This window comes from Bombus pyrosoma, linkage group LG9 (assembly GCF_014825855.1).
Source record: "Bombus pyrosoma isolate SC7728 linkage group LG9, ASM1482585v1, whole genome shotgun sequence".
In the NCBI taxonomy this organism is placed as follows: Eukaryota; Metazoa; Arthropoda; class Insecta; order Hymenoptera; family Apidae; genus Bombus; species Bombus pyrosoma.
This window is the reverse complement of record NC_057778.1, coordinates 12,354,276-12,375,698: the sequence shown is the minus strand read 5'-3', so window position 1 is coordinate 12,375,698 and position 21,423 is coordinate 12,354,276. Positions and strand designations below refer to the sequence as shown.

The 21,423-nt window shown below is 41.6% G+C and overlaps 2 protein-coding genes across 7 annotated transcripts in view; one reads left to right on the top strand and one right to left on the bottom strand.

Annotated features, from left to right (window-relative positions):
• LOC122570479 (protein phosphatase Slingshot homolog 3) overlaps window positions 1-21,423 on the bottom strand; it is a 72,531-nt gene that overhangs the window by 3,671 nt on the left and 47,437 nt on the right. For 5 of the 6 annotated variants that reach the window (XM_043732843.1, XM_043732841.1, XM_043732844.1 and 2 more), the window contains 4 exons: window positions 19,854-19,919; window positions 1,403-1,597; window positions 915-1,184; window positions 57-613 (listed from right to left, as the gene is read on the bottom strand). In XM_043732843.1, the coding sequence (XP_043588778.1) occupies window positions 57-613; window positions 915-1,184; window positions 1,403-1,597; window positions 19,854-19,919 (1,088 nt within the window). Of the gene's footprint in view, window positions 1-56; window positions 614-914; window positions 1,185-1,402; window positions 1,598-19,853; window positions 19,920-19,989; window positions 20,060-21,423 lie in introns of those variants that run through there. The other variant, XM_043732847.1, reaches the window with a different exon arrangement.
• On the top strand, window positions 7,184-11,066 carry LOC122570482. Its single transcript, XM_043732850.1, has 3 exons — window positions 7,184-8,231; window positions 9,391-9,596; window positions 9,656-11,066. Exons 1-3 carry the CDS (start codon window positions 8,091-8,093, stop codon window positions 9,675-9,677), a joined length of 369 nt encoding a protein of 122 aa, XP_043588785.1. The 5' UTR covers window positions 7,184-8,090; the 3' UTR covers window positions 9,678-11,066.

Here is a 21,423-nt window from a genome sequence, read left to right as displayed (position 1 = left end):
AAAAAAGATAGCATGCCAAATTTAATAAAATGGAATTAAACGAGCAGTAAACGTACCAGAAGGCAACATGGTTTCGCTAATTTTCACATTCGGCGACCAACTTTTCGGCCTCTGGCTGGTCTTTTTTAATTCAAAGCCCGATACAGTTTGCAAATCATTGTCCACGTTGCCAGACTTTTCCTCTTTCTTCGACTGATCTTTCGTCGACGTAGGAGACTTCAAGTTCGTATCCGACTTGGACCTCTGAAGCTTCTCTTTGTTTTTCATCGCGTCCAGTATACCCTGATAGGTCTCCAGTTGCAGCAGGAAGCTGTTGTTAGGTTTGATGCAGTTCCGTTTCTCTTTGACGTGCTTCCAGGCTTGAGAGAAGTCCCAGTTATACGCTTTCATCGCGTACGCGATCACTACCGAGGCAGATCTCGACACTCCCATTTTACAGTGCACCAGCACTTTCGAACCTTCTTTCTTTGCCTTCGTGATGTATTTGAACGTATCGTCCCAGTGCTTCAGCAGATCGGTCTTTTCGTCGTCATACACGCGTACGTTCAAATACGTGAACATCCCGGGGAAGAAGTTGTCGATCTCTCGAGTTACGTTCAGGATATGCCTGACACTGCATATTAAAGAATTTTTAGTATAGGAAAGATTATTCAGAGATGATTGTGAATTATTATCGATCTGTACGTAGCCAAACTTGTCCTTGGCGGTTCGATAACAATGGAACGAATATTTGTACGAGATAAATCGTTATTACGATATATTCGAATTTAACGTTACTCTACTGTAATTGGAGAAACGAGGTGGTCCTCGAGTAAACAGCGCGAGCTTAAATGGACAGAATGGTCAACTGCAAAACGGAATAAAGCTAAAAGGACGGAAGGATCTCCATGTAGAACGGGAAGAAAGGGACTCACCCATTCTTCTGGAGCTCCTCCAAGTTGCTTGCGTTCCACTCGCTTCCTAGATAAACGTGGTCAAATATTTCAGTCGGCGCGTCCATCTGACCCAGAATGGTGAGCATCTCCTGATCGATGAATGGCTTAAACTCCCCGAGATCCATGTCGAGGTCTTCCTCGAGACGACCTCGAATGTACTTCGAGGTTACCTCGTCGAGGTCCACGGACATCATGATCTCCTTCAACGTCGATCGGATCACGCGCTCAGTCTCGTCCCTTTCTCTGGGTCTGTCGCCAACGAATACATATTTAGAAACGAAAAAGGCCAAAACGTCCGAAATAGAATACACATTACAATATTTCAGGGATAAAAAAAATCTTTACTCCGGGGGTATCACTTTTTTTAGTCGAGCCGAAAAGAAAAGTATGAATTCGCTCTAACATAAGCAGTATGGCGTAAATAATCCTATAAAGTATATACCAGAGATGGCAATTAACGAACTTACTTGGTGCGTACGCTGTCCGGCGACGGTGGTCTTCGAGATTCCAGGTTGTCCATAGTATGCCACTCGTTAAGACACGAGCGATCGCTCTCGATTCGTTGCTCATAGTAACTGACCCAGTCGTGTGACAGCCCACCCAGGAAGTAGTTCTGTTCGCGTGCCTTACTCGACACTTTGTGCAACGTCTGCAAGGCCGACCTGTACAAAAATCGCATGAAAATTTCAAATTATTATAATCGCTTGCTATCATTCTGCAAGTCTGAGCATTTTACAGATGGCCTCCTTATCTAGGAAAGCTTTGATCACCATCATGAAACCATTTACCATGCTGCAAGAAAGTCCGAAAACTCGATGGAATGTTTCATCGCGGTAAGATCGAGGGATTCTCGCGTCTCTTATCGTTGATCGAAAACAACATCTCAGCACGGTAATCGCGAAAGGTTTATACGTGCATTCCCTCAAAGAGGTGAGAAAGAAGTCATCGTCGACTTTTCGGTGACGAAGCAAAGCTTAGACCGAGTGGTCAAAGAGAATTACTTATCTCGAACGCAAACCGCTTCCGCTTCCAGGCAACAGCAACATACATACACGGTTGTCTTTCCTTTCTCGGTGCTTCGGGATCGTTATATTCGGGATAAAAGAAATTTGTTCTTCGTATCACGACTCGTATGATTTTACTTCGATACAGTGGAATATTTCGCGCCAGCTTCGATCTATAACCGGATTCCGTTTATCCACTTTTACACTTTCTACGCTGCAACTTTTAAATTGCGATTTTTACATTTTCAAGCAATCGGCCATGAAGAAGATCGTGTTTTAACGATTAAATATATTATTCAGAGCTCTGTACGTTTGTATCGGCGATTGCATTCCCGTTTCACGGACATCGCTGGAAAATGCCGACGCTTTAAACGGATAAGCGTAATCGTTTCGCTGTTAAGACAGTAACCGATAAAATTACAACAGTGTGTTCCTATCGAGTCGTTAATACGGAAACCATATCAACCAGATGATATATAAAAGCTTCGCAGTATCTAAGATATATGCGCTATAAAGTTACTCAAAGTGCACAAAGTTTCAGGCGAAACAAAGGAACATTGTTCGATAAGAGCAGCAATTATATCAGCCGTTTCGTAATATTTGATATCGATATTGATTTGGGCCCGGCTGAGTAAAGCTAACAGGTAACTTCCCTCTCCATCTCTTTCTATCTTTCCCTTCTCCTTCTTTTCCGCCTTTATTCTTTTTCTCCGTCTGCGGCATAATTCCAGATTAATCTCGTGCCACTGATTATCGATATTTTCTCGCAAATATCTCAAAAGATCCTTTCGTTTCTCCTTTGAACGATGAATCGGAGACTCCTGGAGTCTCGGATCGAACTCAGTCTCGGTTAAACGGATGACAAAATTGTCGGTGTATCGTTGGATGATCGTACCTGGTCAAAGAGAGATCTATCTGCGAACATTTCTACTCGAATAGCAGTCCGGTTTTTGCATTGAAAACGTAACAACGCGCAAATGACAAATGTTCGCAACGATGTCTGGCTACCTTGATAAATGACAAAATTTTGTCATCACTCATCGTGATCGTTCGACCGTAGGACAAAGAGAGTAGAAAATATCGTACGAAGAGAGAACGTTTCCTCTTCTTGCCTCTTACACGATTCCAGTTGATCGTTTAATTTTCGATTAAATTTCGAAGGTTGTCGTTTGACTCGTTCTTTCCCCATTGATATTTTTCCGATGTAATCGCGTGTAAACTTTCGACAAGTCTCGATCGTCAGTGGCGATCAAAGTTGACATATTAATGGCCGCTGATATTAGATGCATATACATATTTTGTTTCTTTTACCTCGGCTTAATCGCAGCGAATTGCGGTCTTTTTTTTTGGAATAATAGAAAGTTCCCTTTCTACCTTAAGGTTTGCGCGAAATGTCGAGGAATGCCAACGTTTGATGGATTTTTCAATAGTCGATTGCACAATGAGATCCTTACGCGTCTTATAAGATAAATAAATAAATATATGCATAATTGAATCGCGTCGTAAATTCACATCGCGAGTCCTAACTATATATTTATTTTTCTTCAGGAATCGCGACGATCCACATAACTTAACAGATCTCTCAACATAAGTTTTCATCGAGTCGAGCTCTTCTTAACCTAAGATATAAGGCAAATGTTAAATCGGTATTTGTAACGGCCTCGAATAAATACGAGTGTGGCGAGTTTAGCGAGAGCAATGTTTATTAAAGGAGAAGCAACGTATAGACATTCACGCGCTTAGGCAGTAAGAAAACTTCGATCTACTCGAATCTATCGAATCTATTAAACGCGAAAGACACTTTCAAGTAACAGTATTATGCATCGCGCAAGATCGTCATCGAGCATCAAACTCGAAATCTTTCGTCATAAAACTTCATCGCGGATAACATTCTTTGAACCGATGCTAAGTCGATCCTTTACGACTGTGGCTGAACTTTAGCAGAGCCAGAATGCGATTTGGTTTTCTTTGCCAGCGTTCTCGCTATGGGTTCGCGGGTTTCTCACGCCCGTCAATGAAACGACGAAAGGAAAAACCGGTCGGTCGGAAATTCCCGTGAAAATCCAAGTCATAACGTTCCGAGGATCCAGATATCTAGGAAGAGCGCACGCACCGTACCCAAGAAGATCGTATTGTGACGCGATTGGTAGGAGAACTTACGAACCACGCTCCTTAGGAAACCTAGGAAACCGCTAACGACAGATTAGCCGCGATAAACACGGCACAAGACGGACGATCGCATCGTTTCTCTACGATAAAGATAACCAGTTGGCTGTGGTTAAGCGTCCAACGATTCGATTCGTTTGCACCTGACGGCGTGTGCATGCGCATGTTTCCCCTTCATCCTTATTGTCCTTCTGTCTAATTCATTTCGAGCTGTGCTATTCTACATAGCTACATAGAGACCATTTACGTACGATAATACTTGAACGATGTACGTAACATTCTCCAAGTTTCATATACGCAAACAAACAACATGCTTCTATAATTAATCACCTTTGGGAAAAAATCACCTTTACCCAGTCACCTTACCTTTCACCCAAAATTACTTTGTCTCATCTTATTTTCCATCATTTCCAAAAGCGTAGTACGTATAACGTTTCTGTAATAATCGGAGGAAAGTCGAAGAAATGTATCAAAGCGAAGCTGAGGTAATAAAGGAACCGAAGCTGAAGAAATCCTCTCACGATTCACAAGCGCGGAACGAATGTTGCAAGATATTTAAGAATCGTGACGTAACTTGGTGATCTGTTATTCGGTATAAACTAACTTCTTAGGCAACTGTGAGGTAACTTTTCGAACAATCAGCAGTTTTTTGACCAACGAAACGACCGCCTCAAGCGGCGTGGTTTATGCCTAATCGACAGGAATTCATCGTGGTTCGCTTCCAACGATCGAAGCTTGCTTGTAAAATGTTGGAAATCCCGCGCTCCCTAAATGACCAACACCGAGATTACGTAAAAGTTTTACACGTAAAAATTATCGCTCCATGTTACAACGAGGGGAAGTATCGTATGTAGATTTATAATATTTAGCAATGCGATTTATACCCAACTGGGTAGATAAAGGTAATAACAGCTCTTATTAACTCTTTTATTCGAAAAACACTTAATACTTTCTTGCGTCATTATGGCAAGTATCGTTCTAACGGCGAGAGCGATCGATAACGCAGAAAATCCGCGGTACCTACGTTTGGTAGACGTTTTTGCTCGTACAGCCCCAAGGGAACGTGGCCTTAAAAATCTTAGTATCGAGCGTTTCGTAACCGTTACGACGTTGCGTACGAGCCGAGATCGTAGGGTCTGCGAAGCAGATGAATCAACGGATCAACTTCGAGTTAGAATATCATCCAGAAAAACGCGAGTTTCGTGCCTCGTTGTACGTAGAATTAAATTTAGACACCACGAGGTACGCTTAAGAGGCAGTTTATTTTTATCGGTATCTAGAGATAGCATACGATACACTTGGATCGTCGAGTAAGTGTAGACCTTTCCCTTCCGCTTCTTGCACAGTGATTAGATAAAACCGTTTCCGGCTTTTTTATGCTTCCGACGCGAGCCATGCCAAGACCGTCAGAGGTCTGGTCGGTTTAACGTCGTTCCTCGCCCTGTCGATCGAGAACAAGCCTTCGCATGGTTTTGCGTAACTGACAACAGTGACAACGATCCTCAACGACGAGGACGGTAAGCGTATTTATAATTAAACATTTTACGTAACGCGTTCACATTTAACCGGTACCGATTCTGTCGATAGCCTGGTTCAGCTTGGCCGATGCCAATTGCGGCTTTCGAGAACAGAATCTTTCTTCTGCATAGAAATTCTACACGTCTTACGCTTGTGTGCGAAGATAAAGATGGAACGTCAGACATTGATAGATCGTCGTATTAATGCGATAGAAATAGAGGAAAGCTATTTATACGGAGATATTTCTATCGCGAAGTAACATGAATTTAGGCTTGTGGCTTATGATCGGAACGATAAGGTATGACAAAACATATTTATGTTTACCGATAGTGCGATTAAGAATCCTCGGCTCGTCGAATTTTCTATTCGCCGATACTGATCAAACTTACGAGAATGCTTTACACGTTGGTATCGTTCGACGTCCACGTGTTCACGTTCAGGTAAACGTAGCGTAAAAAACACGACGACGAATCACGGACGATCGATTAATTGCAAGTGGACGTTCTGTCGGTTTGCGCAACAAGCGAGGACGATAGCACGGTAGGGACTGAGACTCGAGGCGTAGCATCGTAATTATAATGTGTCGCGTCATCGGGTGATCCTAAATGGAACGGCCGATGAAGCAAGCAATGACGATTCGATTGCTCGGCCACGAATCCAACTCGATGTCGTCGCCGTCCATCCGTTATGCGGTTAATTGATCGGAGACGACGAGAATCGACAAGAGTCGACGAGAATTCAACTTACTGCGAACCTGTTAACGCTGACTAAGGAAATGGACTTGAATATATTTATAGAACCGTCTTTCGATCCCCTTCCACATTTCCACAGATAGTTCGATCAAATTCTCAGAGAATCGTTTTGGGCGAACCTAGTGCTTTCGCACGGTTTGACAAGTTTTGTCCCAAGTACCGACAACTGAATGCTACTATTTGCATAATTATAAAGCTAGTTGTAACTAGGAACAGGTGAAAGCGCTTTAGAAGCAACACTGTTTTATCGTGGAGGAATTGTTTCCACAGCAAAGCAGACCGTTAGATGGGCAATTAGTTAGAGCAGGGTATCTTCGTTGCGGATAAGTGAGAGTGTTTTATCGTATCGGGTAGATGCATGCTGTTTTCGCAATTAAAGCTTTAATCGCGCATAATTTCTTGGATACATCTAACGTTGAATAAGAATAATCTCTACATGATATATTCCGTGCACCTTTTCCAACGATCAATTTTTTCATACCATTATCTGCAACGTAATCGTTACCGCTGTAATTTAAAAATTACTCAAACGTTGCTTTTACAATTTCGTAATATTGTTCCCTTCCCTTGGCATCTATGATAATTTAATATTATTCCTTCTCGTAATTTTATCTCGTTCGAAATCCACTGATACCTTTGTCTAACCTATCGTACGTCCGATACGTCTGCGTTTCGCGTATCGGCGTTATTTTACTAAAAGAAAAAAAAAAAAAAAAAATTCGAGACGGAAGGCGATAATCGCAAAAAGATCAGTGCACCGAGCCCGAGAAGAACGTTTCGTTACACGCGCATATTTTCCTGGGCGAATTCCCGGCTGGCCAGCTGCCAGAGCAACGGAGAGGAAAGAGAAAGAGCAGCATAAAACGGATCGGCGTACGAAAGGACAAAGAATATCGGAGCAACGGCACATGCTGAATCGCGTTCACGCTGAAATACCTGAGACATAATAGTCCAGTGGAATAAAAATACTAAATCCGAGCGGGTCACGCGCTGCCTGAAATTTCTTATTTGGAAAGGCTTACTCAAGACTCAAGCGATGCAATTGCGGTTACCCTTCCGAGCTTCCTATATTCGGATATTTACGCCTTTCCGCTCGAATTAGCGCTTTATAACACCGTGTGTTCGTGATACGCAAAGGAAGAAAAAAACTATTCAACCGTTGCACGCTTGTGTGTACGCAGTATCGTTCTTTAGCAAATTATCAATTACGCGATAAACACGCTTTATTTACGGTAAGACTGGCTCGTGAGAATTTTCATTTCTACCGTTAATACCTAATAAAAGAGATATTCGTCTCAAGGGTAAAAAGAATTCGACTCTGAAGAGATTAAAAATTAACCGGCTTATCTCGACACGCTTGTTATAATATAGCTACCTACGATCCACCGAAGCCAGTACTATCGTGCTACTCGAGTTAAACAACACGTCGCATGCCACATTCGTTGCTATCGATGTACACGAGATATGTACGTTCATTACAGAAACATCGTTCATCCACCACATCTCGCTAACGCATCACCAATGCGTGTTCCCTGGCTACATTCCTTCGCGGAAATCCAACAATGACAGGAAACCCGACAGAGTTCCGCAAGGGCTCTTACCTAGCGGCTTCCAGGACGTCAGCGAGGATCTTGCTTCTTCTATGGTTTCCAAAGACCCAGAGGATCAAAGGCAAAACAAAGAGAACCGCCACGTAAACGGAACCACGCGTCACCATGTTTCCTCTCAGGCTGATGTCCGGCCTTGTGAGTTATTCTCGTCAAGGTCATCGGACCGCCCCGGTTAAAGAGTCCATTGCCCCTTTTCAGACTAGTTCCGACGGCTTTGTTCCAACATTGATTCCAGCTCGATTCCAGGTAAATCCAAGCTACCCGCTCTGATGCTGAATTCGCATCAGTTTTCCACGTATCCTTTTTCGCAACGCGGATGACCAACTAACAGTTCGGCATTAGGAACGAAAGAGCGATCCTCTCTCTTCTCATCGACCCGTCTCTTCCTCGAACTCGGTCGAATCAACCGACTTCCGGCTCCAGCGTCTTACTCGCTTTCCTAACACTCCGAACACTCTTCTTCGAGTCGACTATAGTCTTGCATCGAACCAATTCTAGATAAAAACTAGAAGGCTTTCACAGCCGGCTTTTATGCTTAGAACTATCCCAAGCTACCGATTATAAAATCGTGTCCAGCGCAAATTACGTCGCCTCTACTATGTCTTTCGTCGATCTCACGTGTATACGTAATAGAAACTGATTTCCCGTCGCGCATAAACGAAGCTCGTAATATCTGTTCAAAGAGTATCCCATGGTTGAAAATAGAAGAAATGCTTGTCAAAACATAGCCGGGAAACTTCCGAATATCCGGTGTTTGTTGGGAAGACCACGAGCAGTCAGAGAAACCAGACGTCTATAGCTCGAGGATCAACAGACGCTGAGAGTCTAAATTTCGACGAGTTTTTCTTAGCACGGCCACGTTCCGTCGACTGGCGGAACAAGCTCCGATCGAATCGTAGGATCTGGCAAATCAGAATAGTATGCGTAGGACAGGCTTTGCCGAGTGGTGGGGTCGTGACAAACGACCGACTCCAGCCATATTTAGTGTGTCGATGTGTCGGCGGTTTTTTTTTTTCGCGTGTTCAAAAGAGACCAGTCTCATCAACAACGCGCAACAACGCCAGTACCGGAAACCGGAGAAAGGAGCATAATCTCCCGTCGCGGAAAAGAAAGTGGATCTTGACCTGGGCGAAGTTTTACAAGTCCACTGGTTGGAGACTTTAGGCGCGTGGGTCGCAGTCTTTTACAATTCGGGGAATTGTCACACAGATCGTTGTTCTCGTTATCGACGCTTCTTAAGAAATCGGGCTATTACGCTCATTTCGCGGACAAATTTCTTGAAAGTCTGTACGCGTGCTACACGGAATCGTCACGGGGCTGTTAGATCCGCATTTCCATTTTACCTGTTTCGCACGTTTATTTCTATTGCTCGAATAACTGTTTTTCAAATATTACGTTCGAACAGTGGCCAAGAATTCGCTTCGCCTCCAACGTCTGCTATTTCATATTTGTCGGATATTTATTCGATCGAACAACAATAATCTCCGATAAATCATTCGCTATCGTCGAAGAAACAATGGAAGTCTGTTTGACGAGGCAGATGCACCTCACGATGCACCAGAGGACGCACCTGCGACTATGCTTTTCGTTTGTGCAATCTTCGAAGCGAAGGTGAGTCATTTTAGAAGCACGCATACGGTATATGGACTTATTCAACCTGTGACCACCAGTGCTGATACTAACAATGGCTGAATTATGAGAAACGCGCTGAATCTACCATCTTCTCTTCGATTTGATCTACGACGGACGTCTGAGAAGCATTCCGACATTTTGTAATTTAATCATCGTTCCTTGAAAAGGAAAGTTTTGCTCGTCGATGCATATCGCGTAAGTGTGTTGATCTTGATTTTTTCGTGGCTTGACCTTGGACTAGTTCCTTTTTGGATGTGTTTTATCGGTCAATGGATCTAGGAACAGCGATGTTGAACAATGAACGAAAATCTCGATCGATTTGAAAACTCCTGGTGAAAGAATTGATCCATCACCTTTGATGGATCCTACACGATCGTTTCTAGTCCGAGAGAGACCCATGTAGCTCTACTCTCATTTAATTTAGTACTTTTAAGAACAGTAACCTAATCGAAATTCCTAACTAAGTCGTTCATACCGTACAGGTTAGCTGTCTATAAGTCGTAGATCCCAGGTTTTACGTTTATGATCTAAGACCGTTTTAGGTTTAAGGCAATCGATTGTATCCAAAAACTACAATGTATCGATGAAGGCGTAAATAAATAAATAAATGTAGAGAGAACAAAGAGCTGATAAGCGAGACTGATGGGTTGTTAAATTTTTGCTCAGAGTCGTTCATGAAACTTATAATTTATGAGTAAGTGAGGTTGATAATTTTTTGTAATCCTTCTTAGAAATCTGTGCATGCATAATGCCCGGACAACGAACGATCATCAGGTGCGATCATAAAATACGTGGAACGGAGGAAAATCATAAAGCACGTTGTTTCTTGCTCCGATCGTCGAAGGAAATTCGTCGTAGCATCGTAAGGAGGCTATAGAGTAATTCGACCGAGTTACAAAGCGTTGCCGGACTCGTTCTTCGTGTTTCGCAGCGCGAGAAGTTTACGGGCGCGTCGCAAAAGTGGAACAATCCCGACCAGAAATAATCGTGCCGGCCCGTTGCTAAAAGAACCGTGAAAGTCGCCAGCGATCGGCTTCTCCGCTGTTGCCGGTCGTCACTTTACAATGGGTAGGTAACGGGTCGCTGAGCTTTCGCGTGTCGTGATAACGAGAGACGATCGAGCGTGATTATCGAAAGTGAAGCACATTGTCTCGAATCGTTTCGAATCGTTTCGAATCATTTCGAATCGTTTACAATGATGGAAAGCATCGAAACCGCTTAACTCAAAAGTGATGCAACTTTTTTCCAATAATATTGTATTACTTTTCCTTTGTTTCGCATCTAGACCGAACGTATTAGGTTCTTAATTGCCGACAGCTATTTTAAAAAAAGACCTAACGATCTCAAGTTAAGACCCAAAAGTTAAGTTAGGCGGCACCACTAGTACTATAGAAATCGTAAAGTAAAATTAGATAACTTGCAATTATTTTTCTGAAAAAATAGACATATTTAGTACATATTGTGTCTTAAATGAACATGCAACGTGTACTGGCGCAATTCTATACTTTTAGGACGGATGATAGTTGCTATCTTAACGGCATATACTTTATAGTTATAAAAGATTAAATAGCCGAGTAAAGCGCCCATCGAAGAAGGTCCATCAGCAGCGACGAAACACACCGTCCGATCGCCTCGGCACGGCATAGCTATTCTCCCGGATCATCCGACGTAATGATCCGCGAATGGATCTAGATCGTGACAACGCGGCTTACGAGCGGTTATTCCGCGAAGCTGAACGAGCTGCGTGCACGATTCCTCGTGTTATAACCCTGCAACCTGTTCTATGTCGTAGTCACAACAGTGAAAGGAATAGAAGCGATTATAGCGTGACATGCGCGTTATTGCACACGGGGCCGCGGCGAGAACAGCCGGTGACATCAACAATGCCTGTAGTCGCTGCATTAACTACCGTCGATAACGATCTACCCCGAGTCTCTCTACCGTCGAGGCAAACGCTGTACACACTTTTCTCACCAGTCAACTAACAAACCGGAGGATCGTCCGCCAGTGATTTCAAATTTAATCACTTGGTTATTCCATTCACGCTTCTATAGCGATACTGATGACATCGAAATCGTTGCTTGTGCCGATTTTATCGGGAATGAACGAAGTCTACCGTAGTACGAATAAATTTACCAACGTTTGTTCCTTCTTTCTTCTCGAAACGAAACCCTCGATCGTTGAAAAGTATTTCCTGCGTCGACAGATTACAGAACCTGTAATAGATTTGCGTTTTTAACGGATAGAACAGGAAAATTTATCCGACAAGAATCTATACAATAGGTTATTGTTGAACACAACGACACGATCAATCGTCCGCACAGCTAGACCATACAATCGATATTTCAATTGAAACGCGGCAAACAATGAAACGGAAGTAATCATAACAGGATGATACTTTAGCAACATATCGGACGCAGCGGAAGAAAAACGTCACGATCGTTCGTCGTCATAGTTCAGCCACATACATGGCGATTGATACTCGTACAGGCAAAAGAATCCTCTCAATTAACAGAGTTCGCGTGGAAAAGCGATATATCGTGCGATTTATAAGATATCGTATTGTACATAGAGTATTTGATATATTAGATTTGCGACATTAATCAATCGTTAAATATCGTACCGTACACGATATTTGGTATTTAATCCTAGATAACTGAGCTACTTGCGAGTAACGTTATTACTAACGTTGCGAATGCTGCGATTTTTACGAAACGTTAGTTAGATATTATCCAGGGTTAAATATATAACGCTCGTATATAGCACGCGCATATTTTTCACGTATATCTGCATAGATATTTTAAGTGTAGAAACATCGTGTGTTCCTTGCGTATTTAACTTGTATAAACATCCACAGTCTATTAATCAGAGCTGGTATACGCATATAGAGTAGGTATAGGTAGGTATACCTATGTGCGTAGTAGACATAGACCACTATAGTGTTCACGGGAGGATGGACGAGCGCGAGTTGGCCGTGGTTGGCAGAGCCAGCCGATGGGCGTCGATCAACGACGATCCATTGTGCCGATCCGTTTTCATCAGCTGTCATTATCACTGGCTCGGTTCTGTATTATTCTGATAATACGACGTACAGCAACCTGTTGTTATCCATTGACGTCCGCCGCTTTGATAGGCGGAACCAGTTTCGAAAGCTGTTGCCGATTCACGCCCACCGAACGGTCTCCGATAAAAATCGTTCCTCTCGGTATCGCGCCTGATCGTGACACTGTCGTTTCACCGAGCCAACAAAAACGCCCGTTCGACTTATTTTTTACTTCTGAATGGCAGCGCGTAAACCAATTCGGCACTATCGACGCTTTCTTGATAATTCTCTGATAATGCCATGTCTAGGAAAATTTCTAACAGAGAATCCGGTTAACAGGCTAATCGAACTGCTCTTGCACGATTCAAAGTTCGTTCGCGCAATTTCTAATTGTAGGACAACATCTGTGCAGATCAACACGATATCTCCAACAAAGAAATTCCGACCATCTTCGTCTGGTGCATATCTCGGCTCGAGTGACACGACCGGCAGTTTCCAGGATGAAATTAGTTTCCATATTTTTTTCCATGAGCGGGAAAGTGGCGTGGTTCGTACGCTCGCCGCCAAGAGGTATTCGGTACGTGGCGTGCAGTGGCGTACAGGGACAGACACCGCGATTTCTCTGACAAAAAGTGAAAACGGCCAGCAGAGATCGGTGAACGCCACGCGGTATGAACGAGTCTCTCGCGATGACGTAAAAAGGAGACTCTGACGAAAGTTGCGTCTCGCGATATCACGCTGGTCGTCGAACCTATAATCGAATCGGCAAAGAAGCAGCAACGAAATGCTCGGCCGAAGCTATGAAATCTCAGGTCCGACCAGACCATCGAGAATATCTAGTAGATGGAGGAATATCGATGGATCTTATTAGCGATGGAATCAAGTATGCGTACGTACATGCATTGCAAGTAGCCTCGTGTTTATCTAGAAAGTTTCGAATAACTTACGAATAGTTCGAAAAGAAGAAACAATGGCTTTAAAGCAGACTCGAAGCTGCTTCGGATAAGAGAATTCTTTCCGAGTATCGCTATATAACTGACTCGCATTAATAACTATCCATCTGTATCGAAGTTGATGCCATCACTGGCTCTTATCGTGGAACCAGGTGTCATTTCGTTGTAACGTCATCCGGCTGGAAACCGGTTCGAGACTCGCCAAGGTTCATTGATTCTTCGCTAATCCGAGAAGCTCTTCCTGCTCTGATTAAAAAGAGGATTCGGAAAGGGAAAGAAGAAAGTGGGGAAATAGTCGCGTTAATGAGTCGAGATACGGTATAAAGAAGTCGAAGGATAAGAGCCGTAATCGAAATCGACGCTTATGGTTAATGAGAATCGAAGGTGGAACGTTTTGCATGCCCGAGAAAGAGGAACACACTTATCTCTGGACAGTCACCACGCCCAAACCTGTTAGTGGCGACCTGGAAACCGGCAAACTCGACATCTTTTATGCGCTGGCAGAATAAAAACCGGACTAAGGGGAAGCCTTCTCGGAGAAGTGGCTACCTGGATGCTGAACGATGAATAACGTTGCAGGAAACGCGCGAGATTTTCACGGCAATTTATGTACTCGATTTGCGAACCGTCTGTTACACGGTTACACTGTTACACTGATAATTATTAATTGTCACATAGTTTGCCAGCCTGTTAATTCGAATTAGTCGAGAATGAGAAATACCGCGGGATTAAGAAGAAGATTAAGAAAGACTTAGCTCCATAGCTCTATAGCTCTATAGCTCTATAGCTCTATAGCTCTATAGCTCTATAGCTCTATAGCTCTTGGGAATTGATAGTGAAATATTTCTCACGTATCTTTTGCCAAGTGCATGATTTTTACACGCACATTAACGATAATAGGTTTAGAGCTATAAATGACAAATTTTCTTTCTACAAAAGGTATACGGTTGCTTTTGACAAAAGGTAATACCAGCGTTTACTGAGATAAAACCGTGCTTTTCGCAGTACAAGGCTTAAACACCGACAATATTACATTTCTTTTTCATTTACTTTCTTTGGAATATTTTACCGGGCTCTTGTGACTTGTTCGTGTCATCTTAACTTCGTTGAATACATTAATCTGATAATCGCGTGTAAAATATCGTAAACAATATCGCTAGTTTAATACAATGAAACTGCATTCCACAGCTACATCGTTATATTTATCTCAAAGGTTAAAATTAGCAGACGTTAGGCCATACCTAAATAGATTCTTTTCTTTTACCGTTTCCTCTTCGATGCCAATAAAAACGAGGAAACTAACATGTTCTAATTACGATGCTTATCCTGTATAATAAGCAACAGGATCGTTAAAAGTATCTAATCAAATTTCATACCATGTTTGCAGTTTACTTAACGATCCAAGTAATTAGCCAACAATTTTCTACTCGTTTAGAGCCATTGCTAATTGCAGCCGCCATCGATCGTCGATAGAATTAAAAAAGAAAACTCGATAGGAAATTAGACATTATCGGCCAAAACGAAGGAGAAAAAACGCCAAGATTGTACAGAATAGTTCTAATCGTAAAATTGAACAAAAGCAAACTGGCTATCCTGTAACAGTAATAACTGTTAAATAACTGTTAAAAGAAACTAGGCCGTCCTATTGGCGATCGTTTTGAAAGATACTCCACAAAACGTAAAATATATATTTATTGTAGTACGTAATAAAAGTAAGTAATCAATCCATGGTGAATACAATAAAACGATATTTATGAACTAGAGACTAAATTTATGAAATAACATACATTCGTTTACTAGATAAAGAATACTTAAGTTAATCGAATGCTTAAATAAATTGATAAAAAAAAAAAAAAAAAAAAAACAAGTAGCATTAATCCTCTGTATCTAAACTAAACCACAATTATCTATCGCGAGGAATATTGCAAAACGGATAAAGCGCAGTTCTTACAATCTTTCTTTCTCCCTTTATTCTATAGTAAACGGTATTCCTTTCGCAGACGAATAATTATATTTAATAATCTAGAGATCCAGAAGATCTAAAGCGCCGATAAAGCTCGAATTACATTTAATGCAAACTGAAATTTAATTAACCGCGATAAAAATATAATTGAGGTCTGGTTCGTGTTCGTTGAGAATTTTTACCAAGGCTTGGGATTCGTGTATGAATTGAATCTCAGGTAGAGTTAATTCAAATTTGTTCCGTTGGTTCGATGAACCTGCTCGTGACAGAAATGACACGAAATAACGCGTTGTACACTGATTCGTTGAAATTTCAGAAATTTCTTAGAAAGAATCTTAAGAATTCGAATTATCTTGTAATTTCAAGTTACATTTCCCCTATTAAAACGTGCTTTCGAGAACTGTCGAAAAATATACTAAAAGATATCAGACTAGTGTATGCAACAATGACGATCTGAACAACCTTTCCCTTGTTCCTCCTCTACTTTCCTGCTCCGAAGAATCTCTTTCTCCGTCGATCTTTCTCAATCTCGCGTTTGATTCGCGATACATTCGAAGCTCGAAATTCCTCGACGAAGCAACACTTTCTTTCTGTGCTGTCGCTCCGTTTATTCATCGATTATCTAACGTACAGATACGTAGTATGCAGCATTGTGAATCAACGCGCAGCAGCGATAGTACAGTGAAAGTATAGACGGGCTAAGAAAACCATAAGTCACCTGCCTTCGAGTTCGACAAGCCTCCTCCTTCATGATCGTTAATTACTTATGTAAATACCATCGCAAGGTGCGATAATTGTTTATCCCTCGTTGATGTTGAATACGCCGCCTCTCGATTCAACGTGTCTTCTTCTTACGAAACGATCTAATGATATAATTTATGAATTATGAATTTTTCAGGCGTAAAGAACATCGTGTCTCGATTCTACCTTTTCCTCTTCAGCGACAGGATTATGCAGTGTTATGCGCATTAATTAATATTCTTTGCCTATTATTGTCTATTATTGGGCCGGTTAGCAGCTCGTTCGTGATTTCTGTGTCAAGCCGTAGCGCCATGACAAAGAAAATCGATGAGAACATCTTGGAAAGAGATCGATGCATCCTATCGGACGGCTGCCCGTTTTTATCTGTCAGCCAAGCTAGCTTTTCAAACCAGCTTGATAAGTCATCGATCGTGGTATATCCTTGGTAAATCACAGTGTGTCTCTTACCGTTATTTGAATATGAATTTGAATAGAACTATGGCGTTTCGATCATAAACCGTGCTCACTACGATAACTCGATAGAATGCAGAATGGGAGTGGGAACACGGATAACCGGGTTATTAAATCTTCTTTCGATCGATCTATCCTTCGATTCCTTGTGGTTCCATTCTTAAAAATAGCTCCGAACATGGCAAATTATAGCGTATTCCACATATTCCATATATTTCAGTATGTTTACAAATCTGATAAATATTTGATTTATAACAGCGGTGTATACATACTGCGACTGATTAGTTAAAAATTGAAATGCACGATATGTCAATGAAAACTCACTGCAAATAACCGAACAGAGATTAAGTTTAAGTGGTTTGCTAACTTTCGTTTATCTCGTTTATGCAGACGATGTAACGATCGTCAATTTGTTTGATCGCATGGTTTTTCGATTATCTGTTCGAGCAAGATTGACTTGTTGCTAGAACTCGTTGAATATATTGACTCTTTGAATCTGTGTGGCGAAGAACTTCTCGGAGAAACATGACCCGTGGGAGAAAGTGTTAGAATTTGTCAGGCAAGTGTCTCATCAGCAGAGAACTTTCCTTATGAGTGAGTGGAAATCATTGTCCCAGGATGAAACTACTTTTACGATCCAATGTCCCTCCGATACGTACTTTTTTCGTTACAATTCGACAATTTTCTCGTTCGTTTATTTCATTTTTTTAATCCTAATAAAAACTGATAAATTTTCATTCGTTGTTAAAATTCTATCGAAAACGTTCGATCGAACGAGTTGCTACTACTAATAATAACGTTACGCTCGATAAAACAGAGTCGAAAGTTAAAGCAGAGAGCATAATGTCTGTAGCAATTGGGGTGACAAGAACGCGAGTAATTTCGGGGTTGCAAAGTAGAATTATACAAAGTGACCACGCGACGCAGCGCGCCCATAAATGGCGCGGCCGGTGGTCCATGGTCGCGAGCAACCCCACCACGATGATGGTCGGGTCCAACGAGGCTTCTCCAAAAATAGGACGACGACAACATCAACGACGATAGACCGACGGAGTTCCCGGTGCCGTGACGAACTTCACACCGTCTGTTTCCCGACAATAGATGCCACGAAGGTTGTTGCAACTTGTCAATGACACTTTATCGTGTCCACACGAAGCCAACTTATTTTTCGAATCAACGTGTTCTACACCAGCGAAAACTAAAAGCCTTTACGTTTAAAACGGTTCGTTCTTTCTAAAGTTCGCGGCACGAACTTTAATATCGTTAACTTTATTACACTGTCGCATAGCGATATAGCTTAAAACTCAAAGACTATTAGTTGGAAATTGTAAAACAAAAAAGATTCGCTCATCGGTAAATGATCGAATTATGGGTAATTTTCCGTCTCGAACTTTCATTTCCTGAAAATTTATTTTTCCCGGTCATTGTTTATAGCGAAACAATCGCAAGAAGAGAATTCACGTGGGCAGAGCAAGCGTGTTTTCACCCGCGCTGAAAAATCCGCGAACGGAAGAGGTTGGGCAGGTAAGAAAGTTCCTCTTCGTCCAGTCCTGCATTAAACAATTGCGATACCGACCAATTAAGCCACGGCCCACGCTTCATTTTTCCTTCCATTCAGTTTGATCCTCTTCCGCGTCGATAGCATCTCGGTTGCGCTTCGATTCTTCTTTTCCAGCCTCCTGTCTCCGTTGACAAACGATTTTTCTTCGCCCAGATTCTGCGATCTATTCTAACAATAGGCATTTAACCAATATAAAGCTTCGCAAACGTTTTACACTATTTTTTCTGCTTTCTTTTTTCAACGATGGATTGTACCATCAGAAATTCCATTGGAGTGATTTTATATAGAATTTTTATCAAACTGGCATTATCGTTTCTGTTTAGTCGTAAAAGCATCCATAATCGAGTTGCCAAGTCTATAAGGTATTTCTTTTCCAGACCACTAAAGCAACTTTGATCGAATCTTAATTTCTTTACTAAATTCCTAGTAACCCATTGCATTGATATTAATTTAGGCGATATAACCTTCGTGATAACTCTGTAGTTTAACTTTGATCTTGAATCAAATCCACGAGGCTATAGTACAAAGGTATGAACAGTTCGGCACAATTATTATTCCGTATGTACATACTATGATATAAATTCGAGGCTTCGTCGAAAAAGTTTATCTTCGTACGACAATGAACAGTAGGAATAGGAATTCAGTAGGAATACAGTAGGAATACAGTAGGAATATCGAAAAATACTAAAAAAGCAAGATAAAGTGCACAAAAGCGTACGTTCCATGGCTTGCCTGATAATTATGGATCGTACATTCGTTAGTTGTAGCCTATAGCTATACGATCGACTAAAATTACGATAAGATATAAAACGCAAAAAAAAGAAAAAGATCTGGTTGACAAAAATAGGATATTCGTCGGAATAATCAAACAATTTTCTCAGCACTCACAGCTTAATTTACAGTTCCATGAAAACGTTTACTCTCTTTTTGAGCGTGAATCGTGTTAATACGAATGGGTTTCTTGGCAAGAAAAAAGCGAAAGACGCGTCTGCATGTGCAACAGGACTGCGCTTATTATTAGTTTCATTTAGAACATCGATCGCAGCCCGTGCCTACGTGGGTCGAACCCTTTCATACGTTCTATCGACTGACCCTATATGTCTTCCGTGGGTGTCGTGTCGTGTCGTGTCGTGTCGTGTCGTATCGTGTCTCAGACCATCCCGTTGTAATTATACGAGGTTATTTATTAGCCACGGCTATTAAGTATACCGCGATGGGACCATTTCTCTTCAACCGAATCGTTCATTTTTGAAACGGCGCGTGCAACTTTTCGATCGAATTAAACATTCTTACGATTACAATGAAAAATTCGCCAAACTATTCGTAACCACGACGAAACGGTCATTGCCAACGTGGTAAGATATAACTGCTAATAATAATAACGATCGTCCAAATCCAAGATGAAGGAATCGTTTCATTATTTCGCTAATTGAAAAAACGGTTTAAGGTCACGTTTTTGTAATCACGGAGCATGAGCTGTAAAATATCGAAAAACTCGACTCACCACATCGCCTGTACCGATACTGGCTTGAAGATGTGCTGCGAACCGCAGACGCTGACGCTGAAGCCTCTGCAACGGAAAAAGAGAAAAAGAATCAGAACGCGTGCCTTCGGGAAGCATCGAGGGTCACACCATTCACCTTATACAGGATGGTCAGCCGATCGTATCGACGAGCTATTTTATTGCCAGCCGAAGCGGGCCAACTTCTCCGTTCTACGAAACTCGCTGGTTATTTTCGAGCAAGCTCGGTTGGTTACAGGTAACCCTCGTGCTTTGGAAACACGGTTTTCCTACACTGTAAACGTTTCTGAAAATTGCGGATGCACTCGTTAAGTAAGAAACTTTGGGCAAAATTGATAGAAGATAAGAAAATCTTCCAAGTCCTATGTTTAATCCTGTTTAGTCCTGTAAAATTGTCGGCGAAGATGTATTACTCTTGTTTATTAGGCGAACAAAAATCGGGACATATTCTTCATTATGTGATACGCAATAGTTCCTACGTTTCGTACAGAGACTTTGTTCGAACTTTTCAGGGACGTTCTACTTACCGAAGCAGGTGCTAGGGATCGTTTTTATATGATTCAGGTATCGCCCAGAATCGTAAGAGCCAAAAGTTATCCCTCGCGTTGTGGTAAAGCCTTCGAGAATAAAATGTATTCTGTTCATAGTACGATAGGATGAAAATATTTCGCAACAGAACGAAAACTATTAAAACAAGAAAATTCGTAATATCGTTAAAAAAAGAGAGAGAGAAAAAAGTGGAAAGGTTAGCATCTTAATAAATTCAGACGTCAATTATCTTTCTGCGCTACAGGATTAAATATCGTTAGAATTTCAAATATGAAATTTGCAATTACACAATTATATATATATATATATATATATCTTTCTTTCTACTAATAAATTTATTCGTTAAATCTGCGAAATGTAACTGTACGCAGCCTTGGTTTCAATTGTTAGCTCTCTGCTATTAATTGCCACTAATTATTAGCCTTATAAAATATAATTCACAACCAATTCGATTCATATACGATCGTTCATAAAATCGTACACTGAAAAAACGAGTTTTCTCGTTTGGTAAATCACAACATTCAGAGCGCGATAGAAGCCAAATTACACGTTCGAATACTTTCAAGGAGTGGTAACACAGACAAAGAGCGTTTTTAGAGTGAAAGGGCTTCTAAAGTTAGCCGTAGGTTGCTGCATGAGTATCCTAAAGCGGCGTACAATTTGCTCGTTACGTAGCTCGCAATGATTATGAAAGATTAACAAAGAGTCAGATATAATTCCGAGGTCACGTATCGTAGATCGAAGCGAGCGTGGAGTATTAAACAGCGCATAACGGAACGGATCTCTGTCGCGTAAAAATAACTTTCGTATTAAACTTGGTGCCATTTCCGGGGAACATCGCGTATCTATTTCTAAAAACGAACCGATGCAACCAACTACGAATGCGTTGCTTTCCGGATATGCCCGTACTACGTACAAACTAGACTTTTATCTCGCAGAGAAACGGACGACAAGATAGAGCGATAAATCAGGTTAACTCGTTCGATCGGTCAGTTAACTTCGG

Bases quoted from the DNA above. Each gene is read 5' to 3' on its own strand.
- LOC122570482 (XM_043732850.1), top strand. From the start codon at position 8,091: ATGTTTCCTCTCAGGCTGATGTCCGGCCTTGTGAGTTATTCTCGTCAA. The intron at 8,232-9,390 runs GTAAATCCAAGC...ACGTTCGAACAG, and splicing joins TGATTCCAGCTCGATTCCAG to TGGCCAAGAATTCGCTTCGC. The intron at 9,597-9,655 runs GTGAGTCATTTT...TGTGACCACCAG, and splicing joins GTGCAATCTTCGAAGCGAAG to TGCTGATACTAACAATGGCT.